Source organism: Hippocampus bargibanti, linkage group LG05 (assembly GCF_051943395.1).
Source record: "Hippocampus bargibanti isolate YZ-2025 linkage group LG05, ASM5194339v1, whole genome shotgun sequence".
NCBI classification, from domain to species: domain Eukaryota; kingdom Metazoa; phylum Chordata; class Actinopteri; order Syngnathiformes; family Syngnathidae; genus Hippocampus; species Hippocampus bargibanti.
In genome coordinates, this window is record NC_142738.1 from 28,876,684 (window position 1) to 28,895,527 (window position 18,844).

At 41.8% G+C, this 18,844-nt stretch overlaps 1 protein-coding gene across 2 annotated transcripts in view; it reads right to left on the reverse strand.

The window, feature by feature from the left end:
- The window catches only part of znrf1 (zinc and ring finger 1), a 41,797-nt gene extending 24,989 nt beyond the window's left edge, over positions 1-16,808 (reverse strand). Inside the window, exon 1 of one of the 2 annotated variants that reach the window (XM_088996559.1) lies at positions 16,128-16,807. In XM_088996559.1, coding sequence (XP_088852685.1) covers positions 16,128-16,521 — 394 coding nt within the window. In that variant the 5' untranslated portion in view covers positions 16,522-16,807. Of the gene's footprint in view, positions 1-16,127 lie in introns of both variants that reach the window. The other variant, XM_088996560.1, reaches the window with a different exon arrangement.
- Between the last annotated feature and the right edge of the window lie 2,036 nt (positions 16,809-18,844).

An 18,844-nucleotide genomic window follows, 5' to 3' on the forward strand; every position in this document is an offset into this window, starting at 1 on the left:
AGGTGCAGGTCGTTTTAATCACTGACACTTAAAAGGACACCCGGCACGACCATCCGGTGTCGGTTCATTGTTTGCTGCATTGTTTGTTGCATGCTTTGTCTGCAATCGCATGCATTGTATGCTGTGCATGTGTTTGTTTAACATTGGCGGACTTTTACACTTGGTTTTCTTTTGATACTTTGTATTTTTTCTGTTCAGTTTATTTTGATGTTTTAAATTTTGTTCCTGCTGACTTTTATTTTAATACAATTTGTCAAACAACCTCCTGCTCCCTCCTGCCTGCTTTTTGGGATCCGCACCCGCCATCACCACCTTGCAAATCCGTGACACGCACCCGCCATCACCACCTCCCAAACCGTGACATCTACATTATCCTGCGAGTGCAGTATCGAATAAACCAGAAGAAAAGTAGGCGTCACAGGCGCTGACGTGTGTATGCCTTTGAAGTGCACCTTTCAACCCTTTGATGTCTTTGAAGTTAGTCTCAGCCTGACGCATTTCCCACGCATGAAAATGGGTATATAAGTAGCCGTCGCGGGACAGAGAAGGCAGAATCTCACGGACTCCCACACAGACAGACTCGCAGAGACCCGCACAGCGTTGGACAGAGTTTACAGCACGACTTGCTCGACTCCACGCCACGATCAAGCTCTGGGACACATTCCCGTGTCAGCCTGGGAGATCTGACAACTACCCACTTACAAATAAAGAGAAACATCAAACTCTTCAACACCATAAAAGGTGAATGATGGGAATGATGATGAACACCTGGTAGATATAAAGTGGGGAAGGAGGAAAAGACAAAGTTAGGCAATTTCATTAAAAAAAAGGAATCTATCGTTAAAAGATGAGAATAATTTCCACCATTTTATAGGGGAATATTCATAAAAAAAAAGAAATAAACCCCAATTTTTAAATGCATCAATTGATTTTTTATTTTTGCAAGAAAACATTGTTTGTGTCAGCACTAGTCAAAACACAGTCGTCTATGTCATCTTGTATTTGTGGAGAAGAAATACATGGAATGCGGGTAATTCAGGAACGTTGGATTGGATTGGATTTGCCTTTATTAGTCTCACAGTGGAGAAATTTACATTTCACAGCAGCAAAGTGATGAAAGGAATGAAAGTAGAAAAACAAAATACATGAGCTGCTGGAAAGGCAGCCACTCTTGCGGCGCCATCTTGAAGTCAAAAGAACAAAAAAATAAGGTACCACTATGTTCGACAAAATCATCATGAGCTGCAGACTAGAAGGAAAGCAAGCAACACCTTGCCTTCGGAAATGGCATGCACAATAAAACACAAGGAGTTGTGATATGAATGACCGTGCGTGTGTTACTTGAAAGAATATTTGCTTTACTGTAGACATTAACACACAAACAAGGAACAAGACAACCTTTCAGTTGCTTCAGTGCTAGTGCTACTTTGTATGGAATGTATGTTTAAGTCAAACCCTGAACAAGGAAGTATAAAACACAGACACTCTAACACTCGTAAAATAAATTCACACCTATTGTAGTACGACGACATATATCCTTGGTTCTTTAGTAAGCCATTACTGAAGCTGCTGCCACGTAATTAACGAATTACGTGCCATTACTTTTTGTTATGCATCGCATATTCCTGGAGTGTCAACTGGGAAGAGGGATTTCCTTCCCACCCACATACTCTATACAACCAATCATAAATGAGCTTGGCAGCTCCTCAGAGCGTCAATTGGAAAGAGGAATTTATTACCCGTTCAGATACTGTACGCAGCCAATTGTAAGCAAGCTCAGCGGATCGGGGCCTGAACTAATTGGCAACACTTTAGCATAGCCGGTCGCTGAATGATCAGCCTTGGTGTCCGTCACGTAACATCCAGTGCTTGAAACCTCAAATGTGTCTGCGTGCGCGCGTGAAGCACAGTACACAGCCAATCGTAAGTGAGCTCGGCCGGAAAAAGGCACGCAATACAAAATCTAATTTACAGCATCCCTGTCCGAACATTTTTCAACAAACTTCCTGCAAAAATGTTTGTATGTACTGTAACCATGTAACTCGAGTGGCCGTAAGTTGAGGAGTGTTTGTACATTAAAACTCCAAAAAATTATGGCAAAAACAAATGTGAACCGATCTTACAAAGACCATTTTGGCTGATGTCCAGTTTGTCTCAATTGCTGGTAGCCAACGACAATGCTGCCACCGATCACTACTACTGTCACAGGAAACCAGAAAAAGTAATCCTCAATCGTATGTATTTTTTTATCACTGCGTATGGTCAGATTGATAAAAGCATAACGGGCGCATGCACGTGAGCTGTCTGCATTTCTGCTTGTGTTAGTGTTTTTTGAGTCTTTCTAATAATGTATGGCCTACTACAACTTTTTACGGGAATTGTAATCATTTATAAGAGCAGCTTTTAGTCATGTTTGACAGGTATGACAATTGAAGATGCGAGTTGGGTATGCCAGTGTCAACCGTCAGCTCATTGTCGTCTCGGTGAACCATTGTATTTCAAATTACCGGCGAATATACAAGTGGGTGATGACATCGAAATCACGTGCGTTCAGAGGATTTGGACTTAGCTACAAGCGAAAGCGGCCCACGCCCGGAATCACACTTCACAAATTGTTTCACCTGTGTACTCGGCACACGTGTCGGAGCCTCGGCACAGTCAGTCACATCACTACTAAATTGTCCCTAGGTGTGAGTGTGATAGTGACCTGTTGTTTGTCTATGTGTGCCCTGTGATTGGCTGGCAACCAATTTGGGTTGCCTAGTGCCCGAAGACAACTCGGATAGTCTCCAGCACCCCCCGCGATGCGAATAAAGAGATTCATATTGTTATGGAAAATGCACTTCAGTTTGTGTCTGATTTAACATGTAGACCCTATCTGCTACCATCTCATTCATTTAATGGAATAACCAAACATGAGTATGAGCGAGTAGGTGTACCACCAAATGCTCCCAACCAAACTGGCACATGACCTGGAACTCCTACTATATATGTACCGTATTCACAGCCAAGACTGCACACAGACCGAAGCACACAAAATCAGCACTCAGGAATGCCTTTCAGCGCTGGAAAGCGGGAAGGCGGAACACCCGTCTACTGCCATGACCAAAAAAACAGCATCCCTAAAAAATGTAGGTTTGATTATATCATCCATGCCTTCCTGGAACGATCCACCGTTTCCATGGGAACAGGACAGAACAAGGGAATAGGATAAAAGACTGAAGAGAGACAGAGGAAGTTGAGAGAATGGATGCTGAGTGTGTGGAAAGAAGAGAGCTTAAAGTAACAGAAGAGAAGCACATTATTTTATGTGTCAAATAGGTGACGAGACTTTTGATGGTTGTAAGCTGTTGGATAGAGAAAGGTAAAAAGAAGAACACGGGAAGGTCATGATCATCTCATTTGGAGATGACATGGCTTGTATTTTGGATTCACAGGTATATTCTGCCACCGTCAGGGTTGAAATTAGGTCATTGGAATTGAAGGAGTTCATGAACGTTCATTCAACGCTACAGTCATTCTCCAGGGAGCACAGCGGTCTCAGTAAACAACACTACGCAGGCAAAACAGCAATCCAAGTGAAGCTTCACACAGCTGCTGAGCAAGTCCCCTGAGGATCCCCAGTTCGAAATGAGATTGGTTGCATTTGTCTAACCAGGTCTCTAAACAAATATTTTCAGCACCGACTGTACTGAGTGTGCTAACCAAACAAGGAATGGGTTATTCAGTGGTGCAATCAATCAAATTAAGTAATGGAGCAGTAGGAATGGCCCATTTTTCACTGAACTCCATCTCTCGTCCATTGCTTTCCCATGACTTGGTGGGGAGCACGAGGAGGAACCGAACACAATTACCGGTAGTCCATTTAAAATTCGTGTATATATACGAAATGGTTTCCACATATACATACTTCAACTTCTGGAAATGTCACAACAATTAGCTTCTCCACTTAGAAGAAAACAAGGAAAGGAGCAGCCTCCAAGCAGTTTACCTCATGTCAGATCTATTTTCCTTACTAAGGCTTCACGACACAAACACAACGCGTTGCGAGGGGCTTTTTACTGAGCTGCATTGTTTCTAGATCTTAATAGATGAACTATTAGTTATGAGGGTTAGCTTGACATACTTATTTTTTGAGTGACGTGCGGTGAGGTTCATGGCTGTTGAGGCACTGACGTCATCACAGTCAGATATACAAACATATGAACTCGACAGAGTAGCTTATTCACCATTTGATTGGCAACAGTTAACGTGTTTTGTTTATGTCATGTCAGCATTCTTTATACTATATACAAACTGTAGCATAGAAAAACAGAATAAAAAAATGTTACTATCGTGTTACCTTTACTTATAAATGAAGTCTATGTGCCGCTCTTTCTGAAGAAAGGCATCGATAACTTCTTTGTAGAAGCCTTCCTTATCTTTCTTCAGTTTTAAAAGTCTCTCTGTTTCAATGGAGATCACTGCCAGTGAAGAAAGTCATCCTTGATCAGTCCTGTTCCGAATCTTTGCAATGCTGAGAATGACCGTTCCACTGATGCTGTAGTTGCTGGAACAGTGAGCACGAGCTGGAGCAACTTTGTCGCCTCAGGAATAGTTTCAATGAGATCCTTTTGGGCCCAAAAGCTGAGATGCTGTCCAGGAGATTTCCATCCATCCCTCACCGTTTGCGAGCTATACAGTCCGGTGTTGGTCTTCCTTTAATTATTATCTCCTGCTTCGATTGAAAGTCCAGTTTAGAAAATTCTTTCAATTTTGATATGTAATCCTCCATTCTGAAAATAAGGTCAAGCAACACGGAAAAATGACTGGATGGTGGCATTTAACTTGCCAACTGTTTACTGTCGCTTGCAGTCACTAATTCTATTATTCTGCAGCCGATGAGTCGCAAGAAGAATCTCTGGAATCACCAGCACCCCTGTCATGAGGCAGGAGAACTGTGTGCCTCACCTATGCACACAGTTGTGATAAAAATTAAATAAAATTAACACTGTAGTACAGTCTTTATAACGTACAGTGACTGTACATTATATACACCAGCTAAACCGTAGAAATTTAGTTCATATACTAAAAGTGTTTGAACACTTTAATAGCGATCTGCTGAGGGGCAGCAATACGGTCTCACTTCAGAGCATTCCAGCACAATTAGCATAGTCATTGTGCAATCCATGATGAGGCTCAGCCGGCTGCTGCCTCACCGCTCGTCTCTACTTAGTATTTGTCAGAGATATGACAGTCAGACACCGTGGACAGAGACTCGGAACCAGAAAGATTGTCCCCACTGCCGGCAGGAGACGCAGTCATCAAATGACATACGTCTGAATTCTGCGCCTCTCTGCCAAGCTATTTATTGAGAGTATATAGAAATTAAAGAGATACATTAGTAAAACATGGTTTTCTTAATTATAATGCCACGCCTCTGGGCGTTCTGAGCACCAACAGCTGCAAGCAGTAAAACATAGACATTTTAATTGGTTGTCTTTTCCATGAACTGATAAATTTGTAATCTGGCGCTTGTACAGGATGTTTAAACCGTAAATAACTTTGGTGAAAAAGGAGTATCTCAAGCCCTAAATTCTGTGCAAGGCCGGACCTTCTAGAATCTAGATGGAGACGACAGTTCACCTTGCCGTGTCTGTTTCACTCAGATTTACTGTGGCCATCTGCGCTTTGACTGTGGGCCCATTGTTTAGTTGGTCAGCAAAGCACAACACTTTTAACCATGATAAATTCTTATTCTCCATCAGTATTTGAACGGTAAATGTGAAAATTCCGCGATTTTGAAAAAAACATCAAAAAATGGTGAAGTGAAATGGAAAATAACTTTAAAGTACAAATCACTCAATAAATATATCTGTTTAATTGATTTTTTCATTTGATATTTCCATGATGGCAGGTGAGGCATGGCCTCACCTGCCTCCACTGACTGCACGTCACTGTATTTTTTATAGTTCACCTCCAAGTTGTAGTCCACCGCAACGTTAAAATGACACACTTAAAATGACACACTGCTCTTATAAATGACACACTTTCTTGAATGTAATGCCCAGCCTGTTTTCCAGCTCCCAGGAGCAACGCACCTGATTCAAATCATCAGGACCGTTTTGATGCTGCTTCAGAGCTGGCTGATGAGCTGATCATTTGAATCAGGTGTGTTGCTCCACGGAGAGCTGGAAAACAGGCAGGACAGCGGCCCTCGAGGACCGACTTTGGAGACCCCTGGTTTAAATGATATGGATGACGTGACTTTAGTTGGCCTTATTCAAAAACTAGATCCTGGTGGCGGTGTCATAGTCGTTGCCAAGTCATCTATTTGAAAAAATATATATATTTTTTTGATGTTCAATGTGTTGGCACTGGATCACTACCTAGGCACATTTTTCGACTTCCAATTTAACTTCGATGGAAATGTGGAATTAACTACAAGAGGTGCTCATATAGTGTTGCATTGTTATCTCTAGGAAACTCTGGCCTTGGAGTTAGTCAGCAGATTACAGAGCGCTGAAAGGTGTTTTTTACCTTTCATAATTTTGTCCAGTACAGTTACCAAAATTGCAGACTTAAAAATATACTTTCTAGGACTGTGTCATTGGATAATGACAAGATAATTGGAGTGACAAGGCGAAGTCAGTCCTCTCAGATTGCTGTCTGCTAGTTTGAGCCTTTTCACTCTGAGACGCAAGAGTGCCAACTCTGAATGTAATGAAGACATCCTTGAGCCCCTTGTGCTATTAGTATTCTTAACTCTGCAAAGTGACTAAGAGCCAGGACATGGACTCCTCTTAATAATTGATGTTCAACGTTATGAAGAATGCAATTTCACCAACTGTGTGTGCATTTTATCATACGCTTAATTTCTTTCGTTTTACTTTCTTTTACTCTTACAATATTACAGTTTTTTACGAGTCAAAGACAAATTTCCACTTCCAGGTGGGCATTAACGATTTGTACTATACTAATCTAAAAGCACGCTGTACAATATTTTTGTCACATTTAACGTCAATAGATGCGTTTTGACCTAATCTCTGAAATATTACACTTTTCTTCTTGTATTCCCCACTGGTTGAAGTGGACCTCAATATAGTTGTGAATCTGTGTTTAGGTGACAATTAGTGGTTATGTGGTTAATGCGTCGACCTCAGAGTGGAGAAGTACCGGATTCAATTCCAGCCGTTTTCCCTGGGCCAGTGTGGGTTATCTCCGGGTCCTTTGGTTTCTTCCCACATTCCAAAAACTTCCATGACAAGCTGATTGAACACACAAAATTGCCCCTCGATGTGAGTGTGAGCGCGTATGGTTGTTGGTCTCTGTGTGGCTTGCGATTGGGTGTGAACCGGTTCAGGGTGTACCCTACCCACTGTCAGGAGATGTGAGGATGAAGTGAATCAGAAAATGGATGAATGGATGGATGGATGGATGGATGGATGGATGGATGGATGGATGGATGGATCGTCACAATTTTGAGACACCAGGTGACAACAGAACATGAGAAGGGAAAGCCATGAAAAGAAGCCAGATGGCACCAGGCCGGGCGCGGCCCGAAAATATAACAGGGATCAGCCTTTCTACGGCCTCCAAACGTGTGAGAAGGCCGAAGGACTGAATGTTGTTGAGTCTGTCAAATTGGTGACTTCAATCATACTTTTTAAAAAGATATTAGAAGGTCCTTGGCTTCATCATGTCATGATCTGGTTGGCGACCAACGGGTGGCGCTGTCGGCCCCGCCTGCACCTGCACAGGTGCTGGTCGTCCCGATCAGTGGCGGACTGCCACGTTCGGATTGGCGACCAACGGATAGCGACGTCAGCCCTGCCTGCAGCCTCGCAGGTGCTGGTCGTTTTAATCAGTGATACTTAAAAGGACTCCCGGCACGACCATCCGGTGACGGTTCATTATTTGGATTGGATTGGATTTGCCTTTATTAGTCCAGCAGTGGAGAAATTTACATTTCACAGCAGCAAAGTTATGAAAGAAATGAAAGTAGAAAAGCAAAACACAGGAGCTGCTGTCAAGGCAGCCACTCTCGCGGCGCCGTCTTGAAGTCAAAAGAACAAAAAAAACTAAATAACAAATAACATGACAACGCAAAGACACAGAGAGACATTCATTCTTAAGCACTTTCTGTACCCTCTTTGTTACATAAAGCAGTTCCAGATGAAAGAGGAGAGGATCAAAGCGTCTCTTCACCAGTGGATCAGGGACATCATGGTGGAATGTGCACGTCGACTACAAGCTAAATGTTGAAAGCAAACACGCAGCTGTAGCATCCATTGACGAAAAGAGATTGTCTCACATCTCCTGTCCCCCATAAATCAGCTTCAATTCCATCCCGCGACAATTCCATATACGCATCGGCGCTCTGCGCTGACGCTACTTCCTTCTTATCGCGGGCTCCTCAATTTATCCATTTATCCATCCAGCCGCAGACTGTCCAACAGCACCGACCTTCCACTGAACAAAGCGGGGCTGTGAAGATGCTGCCCATTACAGGCGCAAAAAAAGCACAATGCCCCGGAGCTGTCCGGCGATGACAGTCGAATGGCACCGACATTCCTCCCATTCAAAAACAGTACTGGCATATCCATGCTGCCGAAAAGGCGCAACCGCTCAGCACAGTCTCCCCCTTGATGAATGTTGTGGTAAAAAATGCTGAAAAACAATCCGTATCCGTTCCACACGACACACAACAACACAAAGTGACAAAAGAAAACAACAAAAAAAGCAAGGCTCATCAGAGCACTTGCTGACGGCTGCTTACTCGGGCGCCATCTTGGACTCCTTTGTTGCATGCTTTGTCTGCAATCGCATGCATTGTATGCTGTGCATGTGTTTGTTTAACTTTGGCGGACTTTTACACTTGGTTTTCTTTTGATACTTTTTTCTGTTCAGATCAGTTTGATGTTTTACATTTTGTTCCTGCTGACCTTTATTCTAATACAATTTGTCAAACAACCTCCTGCTCCCTCCTGCCTGCTTTTTGGGATCCGCACCCGCCATCACCACCTCGCAAAAACGTGACACATCAAGCCAAAATTTTTCAACTCTCACCAAAGCGGTTCACAGCCGAATGGGATGACAATCAACATCTCCAAATCTGAGACCATGGTCCTCAGTAGGAAAAGGGTGTATTGGCCTCTCCAGGTTCGGGGTCATCCTTCCACATGACAGAAATGCGGCCTTCGGAGGACACAACCTGTGAATTTGGACACAGCGACTGTCCCCTTGTTGACCTTGAAATACTTTGGGATCACTTAGGAAATCTATCTGGGGAGAGGGAATTCTGAGCTTTCCTGATAAAGTAGCTTCCCCTTGAGCTGCCTGACTGTGGATAAACAGATGATGGATCTCTGATGAATAAATAATTGTCTGTCTTTTCTACTTTCTCAATTTTCTTTTGACCCCACATGCGCTCTTCTATACGGTGTGTGCTTGTGTGTGTGTATATATAATTGCAGTGAATATGCATTTTGAGTTAAATGAAATGCAGTTATGTGGAAACGTGAAGGGAGCGTGTATTGTTCATGCTGTGGTCATGAAACAAATATGTTATCCTCAAAGCATTTGCTGCCACTTCTGCACTCCGTCCTCATTCTCCTTGATGGAATTCTGCAGCTTTTCTTGAATGTAAAATATATGCATGCCCTGTCCTCAAATGCCTTCTCGGTGCCTTCACTGCTCAGCGATACCTCAGAGAAAACAAGGAGAAATCGTGAGTATGCAGATGCACCTCATACATGTGTATGAGAGAAGCAGAAAAAAAGAAAAAACATTGTCAGGCTGACCTACAGTGCATACCGAAACTGCAAAGAAGATCATATGTTTAGTTCTCTTTTCGAAACCCTCCAGTGTGTGATCCTTGCCCAACATCAGTTTTGCTGAAAGCAATGCAATGCAACGCAACAATATCGTTATGTTCCATATACATGTACATACATTAGTGCATGGGTGTCAAAGTCATTTTTTGCCGCGTGCCACATTGTAGTTATGGTTTCCTCTCGAGGGCCGTTATGAATTTGGGGAACCCATTATAATGTTTAAATCCCTTCAAATATTACATATAAAGCACACAGAGAATTAATGAATAACTCGTTTTCAAATCTGAAGTCAAGAATAATGACTTTTATTGTGGTTGACATCCAAAAATATGAAATTTTGGCTCAGATTTTAGCAATCATCATGGAATTTAACAAGTTTGATTTGCTTTCGCGGGCCGAAAAAAATGATGTGGCGGGCCGGATTTGGCCCACGGGCCTTGACTTTGACACCTGTGCATTAGTGCCATTGCCTTTCCTTTTTTTTGTGTGTGGCATTGCAGTGTGTGTCAGGAAAGACATTTTGGAGCTGATTTCAAACGCACCTGTATTATTATAGACATTTACGGATGCCATTATGTCATAAAATAATGACTCTTAAGAATCAGAAACTTCATTACACTTTATTCTTAACAGTTAGTCAACAGTAGCCAAAATGGAACTGTATAGTGCCACTTAGCAGTTTTTTTTTACGACGATACTAGTGCAGCGTGTTCTACCGGAAACAAATTCCTTGTGTGTTCTACATACTTGGCAATAAAGATGATTCTGATTCTGATCTGATTATTGTTAAAAAAAAACTTTGCCAAGATCACTCAGAGAATGAAAACCATCACGAAAGAAAATACTACTAACATTTTTCACACCTCAAACTGCCCTTTACAATATAATACAATGCATCCTGAGTTCTTTCGTTTTGCAGTCAAGGATGCCTTAATTTTTTGGACACAAACATTTATTGATGCTGTTGTTTGTCACATCTGTTCCTGTCAATAATCCCACACTCGAGTAAGGTGACATGTTTCTTTCCTTGCTTTGATGACTTTTTTTAATTTCGTTTTCTTGATATTTCCACACTTCCTTTTTTGGTTTTGCAAAAATAAATGACTTTTTTGCAGAATTCTCCTGTCTCTCTCCTGCTTCCCTTTTGTCTCACAAACCTGTGGAAATGCAATTACATTGTCAAAGTGGTTTTCAATTAGATTAGATGAGCCGTTATTACTCACACTGGATAAATTTACATTTCACAGCAGCAAAGTGATGAAAGGTAGAGGGAAGGAAAAGAAGTAGAAAAACAAAATACACGAGCTGCTGGAATGGCAGCCAATCTCGTGGCACCATCTTAAAGTCAAAATAACACACAAAAAAACAAAATAAATATGACAACACAAAGACACAGAGAGTCATTCAACCCTAAGCACTTTCTGCACCCTCTTTGTTGTATGAAGCAGTAGTAGATGAAAGTGGAAGCATCCTTTTCACCAGTGTGTCAAGGACATCATGGTGAAATGTGCAGGTCTGCTACAAGTTACGTTTTGAAAGCAAACTCGAAGCTGTAGCATCCATTGACGAAAAGAGATTGTCTCACATCTCCTGTCCCGCGTAAATCTGCTTCAATTCCAAGCCGTGACAGTTCCACATATGCATCGGGTGTTTTTGTTAAGGGACTTTGACTCCATGACCAAAGGGTTCATTATACTTGGTCCTAATTTTTTTTGATCCATCAATTTGTTATTGCTTGTGCAATCTATGTGTTTGGGATTGTCAGAAAAATGCTATCATCTCATTGTGTTTCATCAATTCACTTCCCATGTTTTGACTTCCTTTGACCACAACTTAACTGAGCCAGGCAGTCTTTGTGGCACCACCTGGAAGCAACGTTTTCAAAGGGACAAATGTGTGTGATGCACAGCAGAAAGTATGAAGAGAACACGGTCTGTGCGTCGCTGATGTTGAACAAGAGAGCCTGGTTCAGAAATGTTATTGAATTTCCTCTCTGAGATGTTTGGAGTGGTCTGTATCGACCTCTCTGGTTCTTTTACACCCAATATAACTCAAACTGCATGGACGCACAGTTGCATTGAAGAAGGAAAAGGCATTCCGCAAGATCTTTGACATCGTTCAAACATTTTCAGAGCACAAGGAGTCTAAATACGGTGTTTTGTTCAATACCCCTTGCTGTGCCTCAAAATGAGTAAAATCCCACTTTTAAAGGCTATGACGCTCAAGCTATTTATAATGCAAGAGCAAAGTCTATCAATCTTGAGGCACAGTCCGAAAATGGATGCAATATTTCCATTTAGCCCTGACAATTCAAAAACAAACTGAAAATTGATCTGCAGTTTTTTATTATTATTAATTGAACTAAAACAAATAATGACTGTTGTGGTTCACATACGACAATTTGAAATTTTAGTTCAGACTTCAGCAAGCATCATAGAATTTTACATGCTTGATTTGCTTTCGCAGGCTGAATAAATTGATGTGGCCAAATCTGGCCAGATTTGGCCCCGGGCCTCGACTTTTACACATTTAGAGAGTTCTGTTAACTTGCCATCCATGTTTTTGTAACGTGGGGGGGGGGGGACGGAAGACATAAACAAAACGTACGCAGTCACAGACAGAAGATACAAACTCTTACTGGAAGGCGTTCTCACATTATCATCAAATTGTCAAACATTTTCAAGCAAAGTTCCATTTAGATTTTCAAAATACTTTTGTCGATCCTCGAAAAAGACAGATTTTTATGGCGTTATAAAACCCGTCTCAAAACTCACTCACTCACTGCACTCTTTGGCATTCGATATGATTCCGACTCGATCTTGGTTTCACTCCCTGGTGCGTTCTATTAACTTTGTGACTGCTTTATTTCATATATATATATCATGCATGTCCACGTTAAGCGCTTTGTTGCAGCTTCAGCTGTTGTTAAAGTGTGTTACAATTTAATCTTTTCATGCACCCAGTACCCTGATAACATATGATCAGCTGTCCACTGTAGTCATTGTTGTCTCTTAAAGTGAAGACTGGTTCTCAAAACAGTGTTGTTTGTGGATCGTTCAATGGGAAATAGTCTGAAAATGTAAATTTCTCCACTGTGAGACTAATAAAGGCATATCCAATCCAATCCAATCCAATTTGAGCTTCTAGGTACCATATTTTCCGCGTTAAAAGGCAGTCCTAAAAGTCTTCAATATTTTTTCAAAAGCTGACCAATGCGCCTTGTAATCCAGTGCGCCTTATCGAGGGAATGAACTGATAAAAGTGAGATTCACGCATTTCTTTAGTCTGTATACAGTTGTACTGTTGTCAGGGTTGGTCATATTGTGAATATGGACATTTACACCTGAACAACATTTAGTTATTATGCTATTGCATTAGAGTTTTTATTTGAGTCATTATTGTTATTGTTATTGTTATTGTTATTGTTATTGTTATTGTTATTGTTATTGTTGTTGTTATAGTTATGCACCATTACAAGTGTTCCTGTATTGTGATGGCACCAACGTTTAATTTACTGTATCAGCAAACAGAATGTTTTTCACATGTTTATTGAATGGAGGAAAAGTTAACCTCTACCATATGAATGTTGCGCTACTTGTTATACCTTGCTTTTGTTAAAAAAAAAATAATAATAATAATAATAATAATAATAATAATAATAATAATAATAATAATAATAATAATAATAATAATAATAATAATATGTCTGTGTAAGCTCTCAGTCGTACAGGAGTGGTCCATCGATGAAAAGGTTTCTTCAGCTGTCATCTGTACTTCTTTCAAGGTGTCGGACGTTTCGCTTCTTATCCAAGAAAATATAGGGCCTAAACTACCAGTAAGACTTTAGTTTGCTGACGAAGTTTCTTGGATAAGAAGCGAAACGTCCGACACCTTCAAAGAAGTACAGATGACGGCTGAAGAAACCTTTTCATCAATAATAATAATAATAATAATAATAATAATAATAATAATAATAATAATAATAATAATAATAAGAAGAAGAAGAAGAAGAAGAAGAAGAAGAAGAAGAAGAAGAAGAAGAAGAAGAAGAAGAAGAAGAAGAAGAAGAAGAAGAAGAAGAAGAATACATTTCATTTATAAGCGCCTTTCAAAACTCTCAGGGACACTTTATAGTCACAGGATATTTTTTCTGTGGGTGAGCAGCGGCAGCAACACGCGCCAGCGTTCACTTCAACCGGGAAGTAACAGTAAAGGATAAACTGTGTCATGAAAATCCAAATACTTTATATCAGAGTAAAAAAAATAATACAAAAAATAATACAGTTAGTTGTTTATTCATTTTGGAAGTGTATGGAGTTGTCAGAAAATGCATAACATGGAAAAAGTTTGAAAATATGTAATTCATTGAAGATGCGCCTTATCATGCACATTATAGTGCGGAAAATATGGTAATTGGTAATGAGCCTATACATTCCAGAATGCAAGAAAGGTCAGGTTTTCTGCCTAAAATTGTTCATTGTATTTTTGCCTATAACATTTTGGTGTTTTAACCACATTTACCATTTGCTTTACCATTTGCTTTACACAAATGTGTAAAGCAATTTGTTGATATTTCTTTGAAATTTCAACACAAAACAATTACAATAGTAATTATTATAGGATAAGCGGTCCAGAGAATGGATGGATGGATGGATGGATGGATGGATGGATGGATGATAATGTAAATTTCTAACTACAGAAGGTCTTTTTGAACCTACTCCTGACTTCCTCTTATACAGCTGTCACACTTATAAGAAGTGGCCGGGAAAAGGCAACACAACTGAGCTGCTGACACCCAAGTTGTTATTCACCTGCTGTGCACCGACTGGGGCTTCAATAATGAGAGCCTGGGGGGTTGTCTGCTGTGGCTGTTAATGTGAGCCTCCCTTGTGGATTTCTGCACATATATTGTACATGCACACAAGTAGCCGAAACCATGTGGTGAGCAATGTGTGTTTTTACCTGGACTTGAAATGCCAATGCGCATCCTGAAATGAGTTATTATCAGAATCAGAATCATCTTTATTGCCAAGTATGTAGAACACACAAAGAATTTGTTTCCGGTCGAACACGCTGCACTAGTATCATCAGCAAAAAAATTGCAAAGAGGCACTATACAATTCCACGTGGGCTACTGTTCAAATAGTTAATGGCTTGGGGGAAGAAGCTGTTTAAATGTCTGCTGGATTTTTATTATGAATGAGATAAGCTGCAGTGAGCAAAAAAAACACAATCTGTTCCTCCCTTTCAAACTTTCCTTCCACATCTCACTATTTTCCATCTTTTCCAGTTTCTGCTTCCTCTCTCTTTGGATTCCCATTTCTTGACCTAATTGACTCAGCCAGATTTAGCAACAGGCTTATTATGGCTACCGCTGCTCACCCGCACACAAAAAATCCTGTGACTGCAAAGTGTCCTTGAGAGTTTTGAAATGTGCTTAGAAATTAAATGTAGTATTATCATTATCTCACACAAGGAAGGACCTATACATGCAGTGAAACACATGCTTTTGAGAGACAACTCGCATGCAATGTTAAATTCAATGCTACTCATTCAAACACACTCCTCAACATTAGGATTACTTGTCAGTGGACTCCATGCAAAAAAGGTAACTTTGCTTTTTACATAACATATACTAATGCCCAGACAGTTTGGTGTTGTTTAAGGGTAATCTTACTAATGAGGGTACACATTCGATTGAAAGTTATTCATATCGTCGTTATACTTAAAGCCAAATATAAAATCTTAGCCCCAACTCTACAATTCAATGCATTTCACTTCATGCTATAAACTATGGTACAGCCAATACGAATACACATTGTTGAATCAGGAACTGTAGACTCCATAGAGACTGTCAATGTGTTTTCCATCTATAGTATCCATGTTCACCTGACTACATGATTGTACTGTTTACTAATACGTTTGGAGGAACAACAGAAATTACATGTATTGTCCGTTGTCGATTGTATGTCTTTTTAGCCACGTTATAAGTGCCTTGCATGCTGGGTCCGAGAGAACATTAATTTCATCTGTGCTGTATGCCATTCATATTAGCATATTTGACAATAAAGCTGACTTTGACTTGACTTTCGACAAGGAAAATGTATTGCAGCACTACAATTACACGTCATTTTCATTTCACTATGCAAACTATGGACAAGGCTAACCTTTAAAGCGCATGAATGCTTTGGCTGCCGGCCGCCTGCCCCGTTTGTCTCCCACACTCTACCGGATGGGGCGTGAGGCGGTTGCAACGCGCGACAATGATCGACTGACGGCTCTCATGTGTGAAAGTGTTCCGATTGCTCTTACCGCTGTGCGTCCCGAACCAGCGGGGAGCGAAGTGAAGGGGCAATGTGTCAGCCAGCGAACCACGGGACCCCAGATAAAGCACTCCGTCAGTGTGATGCCGTCCATCGCCACCGTCCTGATAGCCGGTTCCATGAGAGGCGGCGGGTGTGCCCCCAGACCCTCCTCCGGCTCGTTCCGATCCCGTGCCTCTGGCTGGGTAAAAACCGAAGGGCACCCTCGGGGATTGCTCGATAGCCATCGCGGCCACGGAGCTCACCGAGCGGCTCCGCAGGCCCATGGTGCCGTTTGATCGGTAGTGGCCGAAGTGGGCCGATGGTGGTACCGCGCTGTCATCCGTAGAAACGCCGGGAAACGCACCCCGGGACCGCCCCGTCGTGCTCTGCTTCCCCCCCATCCAACAAACAGGGAGTTGTTGGACGAAGCGGGAGGGGGCTCGACTTGATCCGCAAAGGGTCGACAGAGCCGTGACAGGCTGTCGCCCCCTCCTCTCGCTTCTGTCTGTCTCTCGGCCCACCTGCTTGTCTCTCTGCCTGTCTGTCTACCCTGGCGCCTGTGTGTGTTCCGACTCCACATGCACGTCAGCTATGACTTCGTGCAGACGCAACAGCTCGTTTCCCCGCCGAGCGGGTCATTGGCCAGCCCGGGTGTCTGGATTTGGCTCTCCCCCAGACAACCCTCGACAGCACTGGCAGACGACTGGCACGCCAAATGACGCAGATATCCCAGGATGACACAAACACACAACGCATTTTGTGTACTTGGTTTCATCCGAAAACTTCGTGTTGATGGCGAAATTAAAAGGAAAAAACATAAATAATGTGATGGTGAATTGTTGTGTGTTGCACCAAGACTACTATTTGATACTAGTTGACACGAATTCACGGGAACGCATACAACGTCCCCTTGTCGGTTGAGGTCAGACATCGGCAAACTACGGCCCGCGGGCCACATACGGCCCGTTAGGCTTTTTAATTTGGCCCGCCGAACTTGTCCAAATTATAGTAAAAACAGTGTCTGAAAGTCATGACAAAATGTTAGCCTATCAACTGCAGGTAGCCTATGTCTGTGTGCTTGGCAACATACACGTGATGTTTGCGCGTGATGGGGAGGGCCTCCATGGTGAGTTTGTAGAGCATGCGGTCAGGACAATCCATCCATGATTTTGCGGAGTTTAACACAAGTAGCTTGATTATTTCGTTTTTAATAATATGTTTTGAATGTTGAAAGTCATTCCACTTTTCAATAAATGTTAATTTCTTTAACTTTGCACCTTCGATTGAAACTTATTAAAAACGGACGCAATCTTGATAACTCAGAGTGCGTATGTTATTTTAATCTATTTCCATTTCCTTCTCCCAGTATCTGCGAAATAGTATATAAATGCCATATATTGCATATTCCCTGAGACAAATTTATTAACTGATAAGGGCCATTTTTCACATTTGAAAGACGGTTAATAAATTGATAACTGACTGATAAGGGCCATTTTTCACATTTGAAAGACAGTTAATAAATTGGGTTGTAGTGTTCATATTGTGGTATGAGGTTTGCACACACTACATTTAATGTTTTACATTTAGTATATTCGGCCCAAACACTCCCTCCAAATGCTCCTTGCATGCTCCCCTCTGTCAAATTTTAGAACCCATTTTGGCCCGCGAGTCAAAAGAGGTTTTATCACCTGAACCCCTGGTTCAGGTGATAAAACCTCAGCAGGCGGGACGCGGCAGTCGAGCATCAGAGGCGACGACGGCGCCAGCCTCGTTGGTAGCAGGAGCACTGCAATATTCGCTCCGCCGCTCTCGTCTCATCTCGACTCAGGAATCGTGACAACTGTTGCTGTCTGGCTGGCTGTCGCGGCACAGCAATATGTCCGCGATGGCGTTTTTCTCCAACTAAGCAGCTGGACTGCGTCTGAATCTTCCCCCGCCGCGATCTGCCAGAAAATGCAAGCAAGCGCTCAGTGCGCAAACTCCGATAATAAAAACCTACTACTGTACAAGCGACTGTCCTAGATGCAATAATTAAATAAAAATAAAAATCCCTCTCCTGAATAAACCACACGTCTGAGAGGGATACTCTATCTGCCATCTTGATCTTTACATACAGTGGGACCTCAACTTACGAACTTAATTGGTTCCCAAACAGAGTGTGTAAGGCGAAAAGTGTGTAAAAAATTCCTATAGGAAACCATTAAATGGGAATAATCCGTTCCCGGGTTTCCATAAAATATACTTTTCAACTAAATAAGCCTTAAAACTACACACAACATACCTTATTCTATGTATAATAAATGTGCTATTGTATTGTAATGAAAGAAATACACTGCATTGTATCATAAAGTCACTTTATTTACATTTGTGATGGTCATTGATGGCTTGATGGGTTAACAACGGCCGCCATTGGTACTGTTGAGCTTCAGGGTGACAGTGGAAAATGGACTACTGTTGGTCGAAGAAGGAGAGGAGGGAGGTGTGCCCGGAGGAAAAGAGAGAAATGTAGGAACTTTGAATGTAGGAACAATGACAGGTAAAGGTAGGGAGCTGGTTGACATGATACAGAGAAGGAAGGTAGACATACTGTGTGTCCAGGAGACCAGGTGGAAAGGGAGCAAGGCTAGAAGCTTAGGGTCAGGGTTTAAGTTGTTCTATCATGGTGAAGACAGAAAGAGAAATGGAGTTGGGGTCATCTTAAAAGAGGAGTTTGTTAGGAATGTC